The sequence below is a fragment of the Neophocaena asiaeorientalis genome, unplaced genomic scaffold (genome assembly GCF_003031525.2).
Source record: "Neophocaena asiaeorientalis asiaeorientalis breed wild unplaced genomic scaffold, Neophocaena_asiaeorientalis_V1.1 scaffold546, whole genome shotgun sequence".
In the NCBI taxonomy this organism is placed as follows: Eukaryota; Metazoa; Chordata; class Mammalia; order Artiodactyla; family Phocoenidae; genus Neophocaena; species Neophocaena asiaeorientalis.
Window position 1 is genome coordinate 1,017,235 of NW_020175442.1, and position 15,475 is coordinate 1,032,709.

At 38.4% G+C, this 15,475-nt stretch overlaps 1 protein-coding gene across 1 annotated transcript in view; it reads left to right on the forward strand.

Annotated features, from left to right (window-relative positions):
* Window positions 1–15,475, forward strand: part of COL24A1 (collagen type XXIV alpha 1 chain) — a 377,122-nt gene that overhangs the window by 312,247 nt on the left and 49,400 nt on the right. Inside the window, exons 46-47 of the mRNA XM_024767884.1 lie at window positions 1,073–1,126; window positions 2,362–2,469. Coding sequence (XP_024623652.1) covers window positions 1,073–1,126; window positions 2,362–2,469 — 162 coding nt within the window. The remainder of the gene's footprint in view (window positions 1–1,072; window positions 1,127–2,361; window positions 2,470–15,475) is intronic.

The following is a 15,475-nucleotide window of genomic DNA, read 5'->3' on the forward strand; positions in this document are numbered from 1 at the left end:
AGTGACTTTTTAAAGCAAGTAAAAGAGCTTTTGAACTTGGAGGTAGAACCCTTGATCCATATAGCTCCCTATCATCGAATTCTAACAAAATTGGATGTTTATCTCTTACAGAAAATGCCCTTTTTCTCTCTGATTATATATGCTATTTCTTCTTAAAACGTTTAAGCTCATTTTCAGAAGATGTAACATCTTCTGAAATTGTTTATTTTGTCATTGTTGTCAAATTGAATCTTTAGTACAACTGTGTTCAGATTTGAATAACTTAACATCTCATTTTGGTGGAATTATCCTGTTTCTGAGAACTTTTGATGATTTCTGAGAAATGTTTCTGGTAATGGCAATATGCTTCTTTTTCTTATTTGTGAACTAGGTCACTCTTTAACACCTTTTTCTTCTTAAAATAATTTTAGGATATCATCAGAATAATGGCATGATTTGCAAGGGCAAATTTCTAACTATCCTGGTAGACCGTTACTGCTGAATCAATTATGATTTAAAATAAAATTTCCATCTCACACATGGAAAAACAAGCAATTATGTGGGAAATAAAGATCTTTTCTTTGATTTACACGTATGTTCTTCTCTGTGCTTCCAGATAAGCACATTTTAGGTTATTGGTTTATGTCCCTCACTACACTGTAAGTGCCTTGTGAACAAGAGCTTTGATTTTGCATCTCCAGCACATAACAGAATTCCTGATACCTAATAGTCAAGAAATGTTTACTGAATTAATTAAATAAGTACTTAACCACTTTCAGTAGGGAGACAAAGGCCTTGCCTGAAGTGGGGACTTTTATTTAAATAATCTATTCAGTTCCTTTTTAGAACTATAAATTAAATTCTTAAATCATAGAATTTGGAGCCAGGTGGAAATTCATAGATTATAGAGTCAAATTCTTTCATTTACAGATGAAGAAAATGACTCTCAGGAAAGTGAAATGGCAATTCCAATGATAAACAGCTAGTTAGTGGCAGGACTTGCTGTAGCCTTCAGGTCTCAGAGTTCTTTTCTATGCCTTCAGTTTAATTAAATTTATAGCAATGAGTTGACAACTGTGCTTCACATTTTTAGGGTCCTAAGGGGAAAAAAAGAGCTCCTGGCCCTTCTGGGAAACCTGGGATTCCTGTAAGTAACAGGCCTTTTTCATCTTTATTGTTTTTCTGAATAGAACTTTAGCAAGCAGAAAAGTTTGGGGCCAATTATGACGTGTTGGATAAATCAGATTGTCTTCAAAAAAATGTTTAAACCCATGCCGGAACACAGAGGGAACAAAATATGACTACTAGTTCAAAACCAAGCTTGGTGTTGAAACGGAAGTCACTGCAACTGAAGGTTGTTATTTTCCAGTGCAGGGAGATCTCTCTGTGGATTCATGCTACTGTTCTTTGATGGTGAACCACTAAAAAACAGGCAACTTGCAGTCATGACTAAATGAATGGTGACAGAGGTCAGAGATTTTCAAGCATAATTGAAAAGACATGAGCTGGATTTTAATTGAAGAACTCAGCCTCTCATTTTCCTGGGAAATAGAACAGAAAGTCTTAGAAAAAAGCTTTAAATCTTTTCATCACAGAACAAAGATTAATTTTACCTTAGCCATCCGTTTCCTCTTTGGCCAAGCAAATATGTGTAGACTAGCTTATTAGCAAAGACTTCCTGCTGGTCTCCCCTAGCCAACAGCCTGCTTTGGGTGGCCTGTGTTGTGTTGGTTCAAAAAAAGTAAAGAAAAGTGAACATAAATTATGAGCACATTGAGATCAGAGATTCCCTACAGATTAAATCCAGTTGCCCAAGAGTACAAACAAAATGTTCAGACCTTTACTCAGTCATATAATTATCTAATTCAAAGTGGCAACTAAAAGAGCCGTAATTTATTTCTTGGGAAAATAATACAATACAGAGTTTTAGAGATGGTGAATGTCAGCCTATATCCTAAACTGACAGGTGCACATAGCTGATCTTTTCTCCACAGCTGGATAGAGCATGGGCTGGTACAATAAGAAATACCAGGAAATTACAGTAAAGTGGGAAAGGTTACACAATAAATTGCTGATTAGCTTGGCATTTCAGTTTAGGGAACAGTTACCTGATCTGCTGTATCCAAATAGTAAATTATTAAGGAATCCAGGAAACAGGAAAAATTTTCCTGGGACAGGGTTTTAAGAATGTAACCTGGGGGCTTCCCTGGTGGCGCAGTGGTTGAGAGTCCGCCTGCCGATGCATGGGACACGGGTTCGTGCCCCGGTCTGGGAGGATCCCACATGCCGCGGAATCCCACCCCCCAATAAGTATAAAAGTGTTTGTCATTTAAACATCTGTACAGCATCTCTCTATAATCCAAGTAATTTTTAATTACCAAGGGACTTCCAGGCCTACCTGGGCCAAAAGGCATGCAAGGATACCCTGGAGCAGAAGGCATTTCAGGAAACCCTGGTAAAGTTGGGCTACCAGGAAAACAGGGACTTCCTGTGAGTAGATTGAATATTCTTTGCTCTTTATTTCTTATGCATAAGTATCTCTTTACTAAAACCATAGATACTTTGGCTGTCTTTCTAAACTTTGACATTGGTTCATATTGTGTTTATGATTTACAGGGAATGTCAGTGAGTACATGTTGGATGTTTTATAACTAATAACCCATATTATTAATAATTTATATTATTTTTATACATATAAAAGCTGGTACATAGAAACAATAAAGAAGTAAAATTTTAAGGGGGCTTCCCTGGTGGCGCAGTGGTGGAGAGTCCGCCTACCGATGCAGGGGACACGGGTTCATGCCCTGGTCCGGGAAGATCCCACATGCCACAGAGCGGCTGGGCCCGTGAGCCATGGCCGCTGAGCCTGCGCGTCCGGAGCCTGTGCTCTGCAACGGGAGAGGCCAAAACAGTGAGAGGCCTGCATACCGCAAAAAAAGAAAAAAAAAGAAAAAAAAAAAACTTTAAGGGCTACACAACCTGTGTTTTGAGTTCATCAAATGTCTTAAGCCACCTTTGGAACATTTCAGGCTTGGCAATAACTCGAGGTAAGTTCTGCCAAAATCATTTTCCCTTTACTTTTATAGCCTCACTATTTTACAGAAATTGTGTGAACATTTTCTCTGTGTTCATCTAGTGGTGATGCGATGCGCAGTGATGTACATTATTATTTTTATGCAGATTTCTATATTATTTATTTGATCAGAAATTTTAAAATGACATTTTTGTCTTCATTTAGCCATTTTCCCTCTTTCCTTCCTAAGTTCATCATAATCCAGATATTTTTTGTTATCTCATGTTGTGTTTCCATTTGAAATACAAGAATAATTAATCGCATATTTCAGTAATCCAGTAAAATTTATCCTTTTACATTTCCACTATTTTTGGATATGATTGTCTATTGACCTGTTTTTCTTTTCTTAAATGAATCAATCCTAGTTGTTTACTCACATGTAGCAAAGCTCAAGCCCAAATTAATATTATTCTTTCACTGTGGTGAATTATCTCATTTGTTTAAAAATAAGTATCAAATTATGACCCAGCCAATTTAATTATTTCAGAAATAAATATCTGGCCATATTCTATTTGGAAAGGTGAATATTTTTAAGGAGGCTTAGTATGGTTTCTATTTGCTTTGGGGACAGTATATCTGAACATCAGAGCATCAGGGTGTAAGCCCTAGAGAAATCTGACAGCCAGGCTGATATTTTGATTAAAATATATGTTTTCTAAACTTCTGCCATTAACATCAGTCTGGTTAAAAGAGGACTTGCATTTGAGATCCCAGTCTTAAAGGGAGCTCACGCCCTGAACCTTCATGTATGATGCTGCACTCTAGGCTCACCATATAAGAGTCTTAAAATGAGGTTGTGGAGTTTTAAAAATACAACAGTAAAACACTTTGAATTGGTCTGAGAGTCTGTACTTAAGTTTTACTGGGAAATGTTAGAGTGAATCTTACTGCTTTGAATAAGATTTTGAGAGCTGAAACAAGGAAAACCACATTTCAAAATATGTCATATTTCTTGTTGTGAACACAGGTTTAGTCACGGAGGTGGTATGTATGTGGATGTGTCCAGTAGTCGATAAGGCTAGAAACTGAATTGTAAATACTAATAACAGCAAATAGATTTGTTTAATTACTGGGAAGAGGGATTCATTTGTTTTCTGACTAAAATAATACTAATCCAGGTACTTATTCCAGATATGGATAATACAAATCAGGATCCTATATATATACATGTTTAATAAGAATTTCAGACATTTAGCATATAAGATATTCATCAGACACTAGTGACAGGTCAAAGTCATCCACATTTTTTACACCAAGTCACTTAATACTTCATTGTGGCAAACAACTTCTTTCTGGCAGTATGTGACACCTGAAGGTCTTCCTGGAAAGGACTGAAAATTGGAAAATAAAAGGAAAACATTGATTCAGACTACAAAAATATGAACCATCTTCTCTTGCATAAAAACAGCAATGTGGCAAGTGATTGTTATCTGCTGCTAGTTTCCAGAAAGAAAACAGACATTTTCTAACAGCTCTACATCCTTCTTTAATGGGGTAATACTTAAAGGACAGTAATATAATGGCTAAGAGAAAGCCAATACAGAAAATGGTAGATACAAATAAGATACTGATTTCATTTTAATTCTGTCTAAGTTGCATTCTAGAATCTGCCACACGGTTTTGATTGGCTGTGTGGGTGAAGGCTCATGCATAAAACCAAATCACTGGTTCCACATAGAATAAAAAAGAATGAAGAGGACTTAAAGCCAGATGCTGAAGCCATTTGCACACTCAGGGCTATTCCAAGACCCAGTTAGAACTCTAGGGTATATCAACAGGGCTCTTTGGTTGCGAACAACCAAACACGGCTATATGGATTGCCTATGTATACAGATTGCCCCAAGTTCTGCCCACTGGGAAGAGTCTCCTTCACTGATATCTTTCAGGCTTAAATGCAGCAGCAATCCACTTCTAGCAGATGTTGACATTCAATGCAGATCTATCCATAAATCAGGCCTGAACTTTTTTCTACCCTACTAACTGGTAAGGGGAATTCTCTACGAAGGCTGAAGGAGCAGTGGTAAAGCAGTAGAACAAGTATCATGGAAGTCTCAGTTGCTTGCTTGCATATTTTGTTTGTGATTTCTGGACCTGTTAGGACCCAGTCTCGATATACACCATTTCCATTTAGGAGTGAACGCTGTTGTGCCCAGCCAATTTTATGATTTAGCGGATCAAATATCACTCAGATCATAATGGTCAGTTCAGGACACATAGTCATTTGATGTCTCAGGGTCGGTTATTCAGCTTCAACCAGAGCAAGCCCAGAACTGCTTTCCAAATGGGAAATTACATTTGACAAAGAAGGCATTGCTTATGTCCAAAACCTTATGGGTATAAGCTGTGATTCTCTGGTGGGGGTTATCAAAGTGTCCATATAGCATCTCTACCAGCCACAGACCCTTTTGATATTATTGGATCTGCTCAGTCATAGCAAGGTAGCTTACACAGCATCCTGAATCTGCTGCCGAGCATTTTCGTCGGGGGCCACCCAAAACTAGCAAGCTGGCAAAGAACTGGAATTTCTCCAGAGAAGATACACGAGTGACCAATAATCACATGGAAAGGTGCCCAGCATCACTAATCATTAGGAAAATGCAAATCAAAACCACAATTAGATACCACTTTTACAACCGCTAGGGTGGCTATTATCCAAAAAAATAAAAAATTGAAAGAGAGACAGAAAATTACAAGTGTTGGTAAGTGTGTGAAGAAACTGGCACCCTGTGTATTGCTAATGGGAATGTAAGATGATGCAGCCGCTGTGGAAAACAGTATGACAGGTCTTGAAAAATTAAATACAGAATTACCGTATGATCCAGCAACTCGCCTCCTGGGTGTATTTCCAAAAGAAATGAAAACAGAAACTTGAACAAAAATTTTCCAAATGTTCATAACAACATCATTCACAGTAACCAGTAGGTGGAAACAACCCACGTGGCTGTCAGCAGTGAAACAGATAAACCAAATGTGGTATATACATACAGTGGAATATTATTCAGTCTTAAAAAGGAAGGAAATTCTGACACACGTTACCACGTGGATAAACCTTGGAGACATGCTAAGTGAACTAAGCCAGACACAAAAGTACAAATAGTATATGATTCCACTTATAATGAGGTACCTAGAGTGGTCAAATGCATAGACAGAAAATAGAATGGAGGTTGCCAGAGACTGGGAGGAGGAGGATTTGGAGAAGTTATTGTTTAATGGGTACAGAGTTTCAGTTTGGAACATAAAAATTTCTGGGGCTTCCCTGGTGGCGCAGTGGTTGAGAGTCCAATCTAAAAATGGTTAAAATGGTAAGTTTATGTTATATATATTTGACTGCAATAAAAACCTAGCAACTTTACAGGCTACCCAGTAAGTGGGTAAAAGGGTTGTAGCAGCACACCCAAAGGTGGTATAGATTGACTCCAAAGTCCAGAGAGGCTCACCAAGCATCGTGCCTCTTTTATTGTGATGAGCAATGCAAAGTGCAACAACTTGTCTCTACTTTAGAGAGGATATCCTGATATACCCCCAAACCACTACTCCTAGGAACTTCTTCCATTTAGCAGTCCCATGAACTTTTTAATCCTATCCTCTGGTGTATCTTTAGGGTGCCTGTTCTCTTCCACTCTCCAGGTCCAGTTAGCATAGTGGCCTCAGTTTAATGGACCTGCCTGATATTTTGTGAGATGTCAAGACTATAAAGGTATCACTCTGGTCTATTTTATGACAGAGAGGAAAATTGAGCTGACACAGCACTGAGATAAGGCATTGAAGTGATACAGCTCTTTCTGCCTTGTGAAGGCAAGCAAACTGCCTCTGATCATCTTCACTGATAGGAATGTTGGTAGGAAGTATTTTTACTAGGTCAGTAACTGCTGTTACTAATTGCTGTACCATTTAGTAAAGACACCATATCAGAAACTGCAGCTGTGATTGGCATCAACACACAATTGAGTTTGTAAGTTTAAGTCTTGGAGTTATCTGGTGTGTGCACCAAACAGATGAGTAAAATGGATATGCGATATGGTAGGATCACTGCTTTTGCATCCTTCAGGTCTTTTGGCCGTAGTATATACAATTTTCCACAGGGATGTGGTGGTTAATATGAACAGTTTTCTACAGGGGTGTGGTGTTACCTTAGGTATACATTGTGGGGAAGGGGGCAGGAAGAGATAGTTGCAGGGGCTTCCACATGTCTCTTCCCTTCCTACCACAGTAGCATTTACTTTATAAGTGAGGGATTGTTACTATTCTCTGAGATTGGAGAAAATACAAAAACAAAAACTGGGCTCACAGTCCTACTGGACCCACTTGGGAAAAAAAATTGAGCCAAATCTGCATTTATCACTGTTTATCCCTTGGCCTTCATAAACCTACACTCTGACCAGAGTGCCGTGATGATATTTTGGATTTCCAGGGTTTATTATCGGTTCAAATCCAATATCTAACAGCCCCCAGAAAGGCTGAGAGTTTCTGTTTCCCCAGTGTTCAGTCACCTGGTAAATGACCACATGTCCCTCTGCAGAAGGCTTAGGGCAGAAGTCACTGTGTACACCTATGACCACATTGCAGGGTTCTTCCTCAAAGAGAACCTGCCTCCCCCTCAGTCAAGGGATTCTGATGTAGGAACTGGCTTGAGTCTGGGAACTGAGCAAGAGGCCATGAATCCCAAGTACAGTGACTTTAATTAGGATTATACCCATCAGACCTAGAATTTTTCTACCTATACATCAATATATTAGCATATGGTATATTTAATTCCTATGGATCTTTGATCAACTCACCATCAGCACAGATCTCTGCAGGTCAAAACATCTAGTCAAAACATCTTATGGCTTAGTGTGATAATTGCTTCTACCTTTTCTCTGATAGTAAAGCACTGTCACCTAGAATCTACCACTCAGAGTCCAATATTCCTATTTAAATAAGGGAACTTTATCCTTATGACATTTCTTAACACCTTGGTAAGGAGTGTTCTTTGATCCCTTTCAGGGGCCATGGTTAGAGGGTGGTTGATCAGATTGCACGTGATAAATCTGTCTCCACACTTCTATCTTCCTGAGCATTTGAACCCCTTCCTACGAAGTATTCTAGGGGAGTTATAGCGTTCACCCTCATTAACTGTAGGCCGTAGTTGAGTCAAGGCTTCAAGTTGCCAATCCATCAGACTATTAATGGTGCTCCCAGATGCTTGAGCAGATGGCTATCTCCACAAGCAAGGAAGACTAAGAGGGAGTTGAGCTTCACAGTTCTTAGTCTTGCCCATATCTGCTCAAATATCCCCATCCCTTGTCTTGGAGTTCTACTCTTTCTCCACCCAGTGCCCTTATTTAGCATAAGATTTAGCATAAGATGTCTGGTTAGTTGAAGATGTATTTGTATACACATTCTGCAAATCTTACAGTAGTTTGGGTCCTCAGCCACATCTGCCTTGGACTATAGGAGATGAAAGACTCCTTCAAGCTGCCGTGGGGATTTTCTGATTTTTCATTATGTTCTAAGTTGAGCGAGCAAGACTTTTATTTTGTCCCTTTCTCTGTATTCTCTCTAGATCACTCAAGAGACTGCCCTCTGATCACGCAGTCTTTATAGTCACTATGTTCACCATAGTGAATACATGCCAAGGCCACATGATCTGACACTTTGCCCTCCAGCAGCACTTAATCTAATGTCATGGCCAGTGCTAATTTGAATAATCATGATGCCACTGCATACCACAGATTAGGAGTGTCCGTTTACCCGCAACAAGGAAGTTATCTGAGCATTCCTTGATTATGAGCAAACCAATCTCAGAATCCCATTTGTGGGGTTCGTTTCCTGACTTCACTCTTATTACCAATTACATATCACAGTCTAGCTAAAAACTGTGGGGCAACTGAGGAAGGTTTAATAAAGGGACTACTTACAAAAATGTGAGCAGGGCTAAGGAAAACCAAGAAGAGATGCTGAAGCACCCGAGGGATAGCAACAATGGCGCATCATTACAACCCATAGGCCTGAAGAGACAAAGGAAAGGGGAACAAAATTATAGAGAAAGTAGTTATTGCCATAGGAGAGAGCCATTTAGCAGGAGTTGAGACCTTCACTAGAAGGATTCAGCCAATCCACTGCAACTCAGCAAAGGGAGAGCCAGGGGAATAAGTATTTCAGTCTCCTCCTGTCTTCCAGTCCCCTAACAGTACATCCTGTTAGCCAAACTCAACCAAGTAAGAGTGATAATAGGAACAATCTGCCCTGGCAGGGAGGCCTATTTTATCACTGACATGGTTTAGAATTGCTAGTCTGTGATGGTGAAAACAAAAGCAATTTTAAAAATTATTTTTAAAATTCACTACTTTATACATATTAGTGTATATATGTCAGTCCCAATCTCCCAGTTCATCCTAATGAGAACCTGCTGTATAGCACAGGGAACTCTACTCAGTGCTCTGTGGTGACCTAAAGTGAAGGAAATCCAAAAAAGAGGGGATAGGGCTTCCCTGGTGGCACAGTGGTTAGGAGTCCGCCTGCCGATGCAGGAGACACGGGTTCGTGTCCCGGTCCAGGAAGATCCCACATGCTGCGGAGCGGCTGGGCCCGTGAGCCCTGGCCACTGAGCCTGCGCGTCCGGAGCCTGTGCTCTGCAACGGGAGAGGCCACAACAGTGAGAGGCCCGCGTACCGCAAAAAATAAAAATAAAAAGGGGAATATATGTATACATATGGCTGATTCACTTTGCTGTACAGCAGAAACTGACACAACATTGTAAAGCAACTACACCCCAATTAAAAAAAAAATAATACCACCCCCCCCAAAAAAATTCACCACCAACAATGCATTCCCTTACTGCCTTCACCAAGGGGGGGCTCCCTCCCATCCACGTGCCCTTGGTATGTCACTCACCAGTAAGGGAACCTGCTGGGTCACAGATCAGGCTGGAAAAGGGCAGATCTCAAAAGGCAAACAGAAAATATCCAGGCAACACTATTTAAGTTCATCAGCAATCTGTTCCCTGTGTCAAAAAACTACACCTGGTAAACCAAATCAGCCTATTTTCCTATGGCCAGTGAGCTAAATGGTTTTTACATTTTTAATGATAGAGAAAAATAAAAAGAATATTGTGGCACACGAAAATTACATGAAATTCAAATTTCAGTATTCATAAATTTATTGGCACACAGCCACGGTCATTTGTTTACAGATAGCTGCTTTTGCACTACATGACAGGGTTGAGTAGTTGCAACAGAGACCAGTGGCCCACATGGGCTAAAATATCTACTATCCAGCCTTTTTACAGAACAACTTGGCTGATCTCTGGTCTATTTGTATTATCACATCGTTTTTATTACTATGGCTTTGTCTTATGTCCCCATATTTAGTAGGGCAAGGCCCATTCTTTACACTTCTACCACATATATTCGAGATTAGATTTGAGTTTCTTTAAAAACAGAACATAAAGTTGAATTATCACTGGGTTTGCCTTAGATTTATTTGGGGAAAAGTAATCTCTTAACCTTTTAATTATCTATGTGAGATAAAATATTCTTGTCATCTTATCAATATAAGATCTTATAATAGATTTTCTCCATAATAATAATGGTAAAAAGTTATATAATACTTAGTATGTGCCAGGTACCATGATAAATGTTTTACTGTATTAACTCATTTAATCTTTACAATATTATAGATACAATTATCATCCTTATTTTATACAGAAAAAAATTGTCATTTTCATAGTCACATAGCTACAAAGGCAGTCTAACTCCATATTCTTTGTTCTTGTCAATATTCAATATGGCCCCTCAATAAAGGCCTTATGTATTCTTATTTTTTATTTTATTTTCTAGTTACTTATTACTTACTTAAATATTACTGATTTAGATTACATTCTACACAACTGGATTTTTTTATTTCTAATAATTTGCTATTGTGATCCTATTGGATTTTTAGGTAGGTAATATCTTCAAACAATGGCAGCTTTAACTCTTTTCTTAAACTCATTTTTTTTTCTTTCCACATAGGTGGATAGGGACCCTCAATACTATCTTAAACAGTAGCAGTAATAGCAGACCTCCTTCTACTGCTTGAAATCTTAGAGAGAATGCATCTAAAATTCCTCTATTAAGAATATTTTGCCATGTTAATTCTGTATTTTCCTTGTCCTATACTATCTTTGGGGGTTTTTGTTTCTTTTTTCTTATTTTCTGATTTCCAGTGGATAGATTGAATTCTCTTCTGCAGGTTTAAAAGTTACCTATTCTCTTTCAGTTGATGTTCTTGTGGCAGCTGCCCCAAATTTAAGAACGAAATATGTCCTTGTTTAACTCTAGTGATTTGTTTAATAAATCAGTAACTGTATCTTCCCTCTAACAAAACAAGTACTTGTGTTTGTTCTCATGTCCTTTTGTTTCTATAAACCACTCTTTCCCTTCATCATTTTTTGATATTACCTTGAATCTTGACTTATAATTCTCATGCATTTACATTCTCTTTTTTTTTTAACTTATTCTGATTTTTAAAAAAATTTTTATTGGTGGGGCTTCCCTGGTGGCACCGTGGTTCAGAGTCCGCCTGCCGATGCAGGGGACACGGGTTCGTGACCCGGTCCGGGAGGATCCCACATGCCATGGAGCGGCTGGGCCCGTGAGCCATGGCCGCTGAGCCTGCACGCCCGGAGCCTGTGCTCCACAATGGGAGAGGCCACAACAGTGAGAGGCCCGCGTACCGCTGAAAAAAAAAAAAATTTTATTGGAGTATAATTGATTTACAATGTTGTGTTAGTTTCAGGTGTACAGGAAAGTGAATCATTTATACATATATATATATCCACTCTTTTTTAGATTCTTTTCCCATATAGGCTGTTACAAGTATTAAGTAGAGTTCCCTATGCTATACAATAGGTCCTTATTAGTTATTTGTTTTATATATAGTAATGTGTGTATGTCAGTCCCCATCTCCCAATTTATCCCTCCCCCCTTTCCCACTGGTAACCATAAGTTTGTCTTCTACATGTGTAACTCTGTTTCTGTTTTGTAGATAAGTTCATTTGTACCCTTTTTTTAGATTCCATATATAAGCGATATCATATGGTATTTGTCTTTCTCTGTCTGACTTACTTCACTCAGTATTACAATCTCTCGGTCCATCCATGTTGCTGGAAATGGCAGTATTTCGTTCTTTTTTATGGCTGAGTAATATTCCATTGTATATATGTACCATATCTTCTTTATCCATTCATCTGTTGCTGCACATTTAGGTTGCTTCTATGTCCTGGCTATTGTAAATAGTGCTGCAGTGAACGTTGGGGTGCATGTATCTTTTTGAATTATGGTTTTCTCCAGATATATGCCCAGGAGTGGGATTGCTGGATCATATGGTAGTTCTATTTTTAGTTTTTTAAGGAACCTTCAAACTGTTCTCAATAGTGGCTGTACCAATTTACATTCCCACCAACAGTGTAGGAAGGTTCCATTTTCTCCACACCCTCTCCAGCATTTGTTGTTTGTAGATTTTTTGATGATGGCCATTCTGACCTACTTTCTCTTTTTATTTCCTTTGTTTCTTTTTTTAACATAGTAGTAAACTTAATTAAGCTATTCAGTCACTATTACTTTCAGTATTCCTTATAGAACCTCCTGAATTTGTTTTTATTATTATTTGAGTACTTCCTCCAAAAAGTATTTTCAATGTAGGTGTTTGTGAGATAAACCTTCCAAGGCCTCATATGCCAACAGATATCTTTATTATCCTCTCACATTTATATGATACATTCAGCACTGTACTGGAGCTTCTACTAATGGTTCTAGTCAGTAAAAGAAAAAGAAATAAAAGCCACCCAGATTGGAATGGAAGAAATAAAACTGTCTTTATTCACAGACAACACGATCATCTATGTAGAAAATCCTTCAGAATCTACAAAAAAAACCCACTAATAATTGAATCTAGCAAGATTGCAGGATACAATATCAATATACAAAAATGAATTGTAGGGGCTTCCCTGGTGGCAGTGGTTGAGAGTCTGCCTGCCGATGCAGGGGACACGGGTTCATGCCCCGGTCTGGGAAGATCCCACATGCCACGGAGCAGCTGGGCTCGTGAGCCATGGCTGTTGAGCCTGCGCGTCCAGAGCCTGTGCTCCACAGCAGGAGAGGCCACAACAGTGAGAGGCCTGCGTACCGAAAAAAAAAAAAAAAAAGAATTGTATTTCTCTATACTCAATGAACAATCAGAAATTGACATTTAAAAAGCAGTACTTACTGTAGTATCAAAATGGGATAATCTGACCCCCAAAAACTGTGCAAACTTGATACTGAAAACTGTAAAACATTGCTGACAGAAATTAAAGAAGACCCAAATGTTAAATGGTGTATACACTATGTTCATGGGTCAGAAGACTCAATACAAATAGCAACATAGAGAAGGGGCAGTGAATGGACATAGGGAGCAAATGAAGAAAAACACACACAAATATTAGATAAACAGTGGAAAGAAGGTCCAGAACCAAGTGGTGAGGAATTCTAACATTTAGAAGTCAGGTAAAGAAGGAAGAGGAGATGACAAAGGAGTGTGAGACGGAGTCGCCATAATAGATAGGAGAAAAAGAATGTAATGTCATGGGAGCTTAAGAATATATCAAGGAGAAAGTCATCGACTGTGTCTAATCATCATGAGAGAGTTTGTTGGACATGTGTTTTATTCTGTTTTTGGTTTTGTTTTTTGGCTACTCAGCATCTTGACCCCATTTTTATGTTCAAAAATTTTTATGTTTCCTTTCTTTTTTGAGTCTTGATGGCAAGCCACCTTCTACTACTGAAGTCAAAAAGTCTAGACTCTTACCTTCCACTCCGTCTTTGAAACAAGAATGTAGGCCTATGACCCAGGCCTAAGAAATCAGTTATATTCACCCACACCTTCCATTGCAGAGTTAGTAAGACAGAAGCAGCAATAATGGAGATTCCGTTCTGGTGGCAGTTGCAGTAACTTTCAGTGGCACTCAGTGTCCAAGGATGACTGCGGTCAATGTCCAGCAGCTGGTCTGGTGCTCACTACAGTATCTAATTCTGGCTGCCTAGTCTTCTTTTAATTCTACCCATTTTCCAAACCTGGTTTTCTAGATTTATCTGTGATTATATGAGCTACTCAATATCTTTTCAGTAAATTTTTTGCTTAATTGGTTTCTGATGTTTGCAAATAAGGACCGCCCCCCCCACCTAATACAGAAATCTAACAAGATAAAATTATCATCATTGTATTTTAGTATATGGAGGTCATTGGTAACTTTAGCAAGTGAGTATTTGATTTGATTAGTGGGGTCAGAAACAGGATTGGAGTGCTTGAGGAGTGAGAGGGTATGAGGAAATCAAGATATGCAGACAATCGAATGGAGAAAGTTGGCTCTGCAGGAGAAGGTAGGGCAATAACTGGAGAAGAAACTGAGGCTAAGGTAGAAAGTTATTTTTAAATGAGCGAGCCTTACCATATTTAAATGCTAGAGGGACTTAGTAGAGATGGAGAGACTGAAGACTTAAAATCAAGGGAAAAAAGAATCTGAGTATGAATTGGTCAGATAACAAAACATGCATATTCTAACTCCACTTAGTAAGTTATTCTACTTCTAATTGGAGGTCATTAAAAAAAACAGATTCTGAGCCACATATCCCTTTATATATGACTAGTATAAAAAGCTCATTGAATTCTGTGGTGAAAAAATTGAAATGAATTACAATAATGTTGAATACTGCTGCAGTATACCTCACAGGGCCATGAAGTTGAGTGGCATCTGGTATTTCCATTAGTAAGCAATTAGGTATCAGATCGTAACTCATTGTCTCCTACTTTTTAGCATTTTCAAAGAATGTTAGAAAAGATTTACATGCATACTTAGAAATCAGGATGTCATAAGTACTGAAGCATTTTGTAACCATTGAAATAAAAACAAAATAACTTTCCCTTGAAGAATCCCCTTTCAACCCCAAGGTTTACACATGATATTGGTATTTATGAATACGGAAATACTTTCCACAAATGTTTCTGCTCCCTGTAGAATATCTGATATGAAATTAGTTATAATACTTTATAAGGGACAAGTCTGTTCAGTGAAATTAGGTACAGTGGCTAAACTGGTCATTAGGAAAAGTGATTTCTAAGATAATTATTTCTGAAACCTACTATGGTAATAGAAAAACTGCTTAAGAGAAAGTAATACTAGCAAATTCCCTGGAATATTTTCAACAAGGATAAGGACATCTTTCCATTGGTCTTTTTTTTTGTTGTTGTTTCTTTTTTTCAAATCATGGCACCATAGTGCTTTTTGGCTTACCTTTAAAGACTGCTGGATTTTTCCACTGAGAAAAATATTTATTCTGGGATTTCTAGCATTATGCAACTGCCTGATTTTCCTAAACAATGTTCTTTCTTTTTTTTTGATGTGGCCAAAGGAGTTAAAGTATT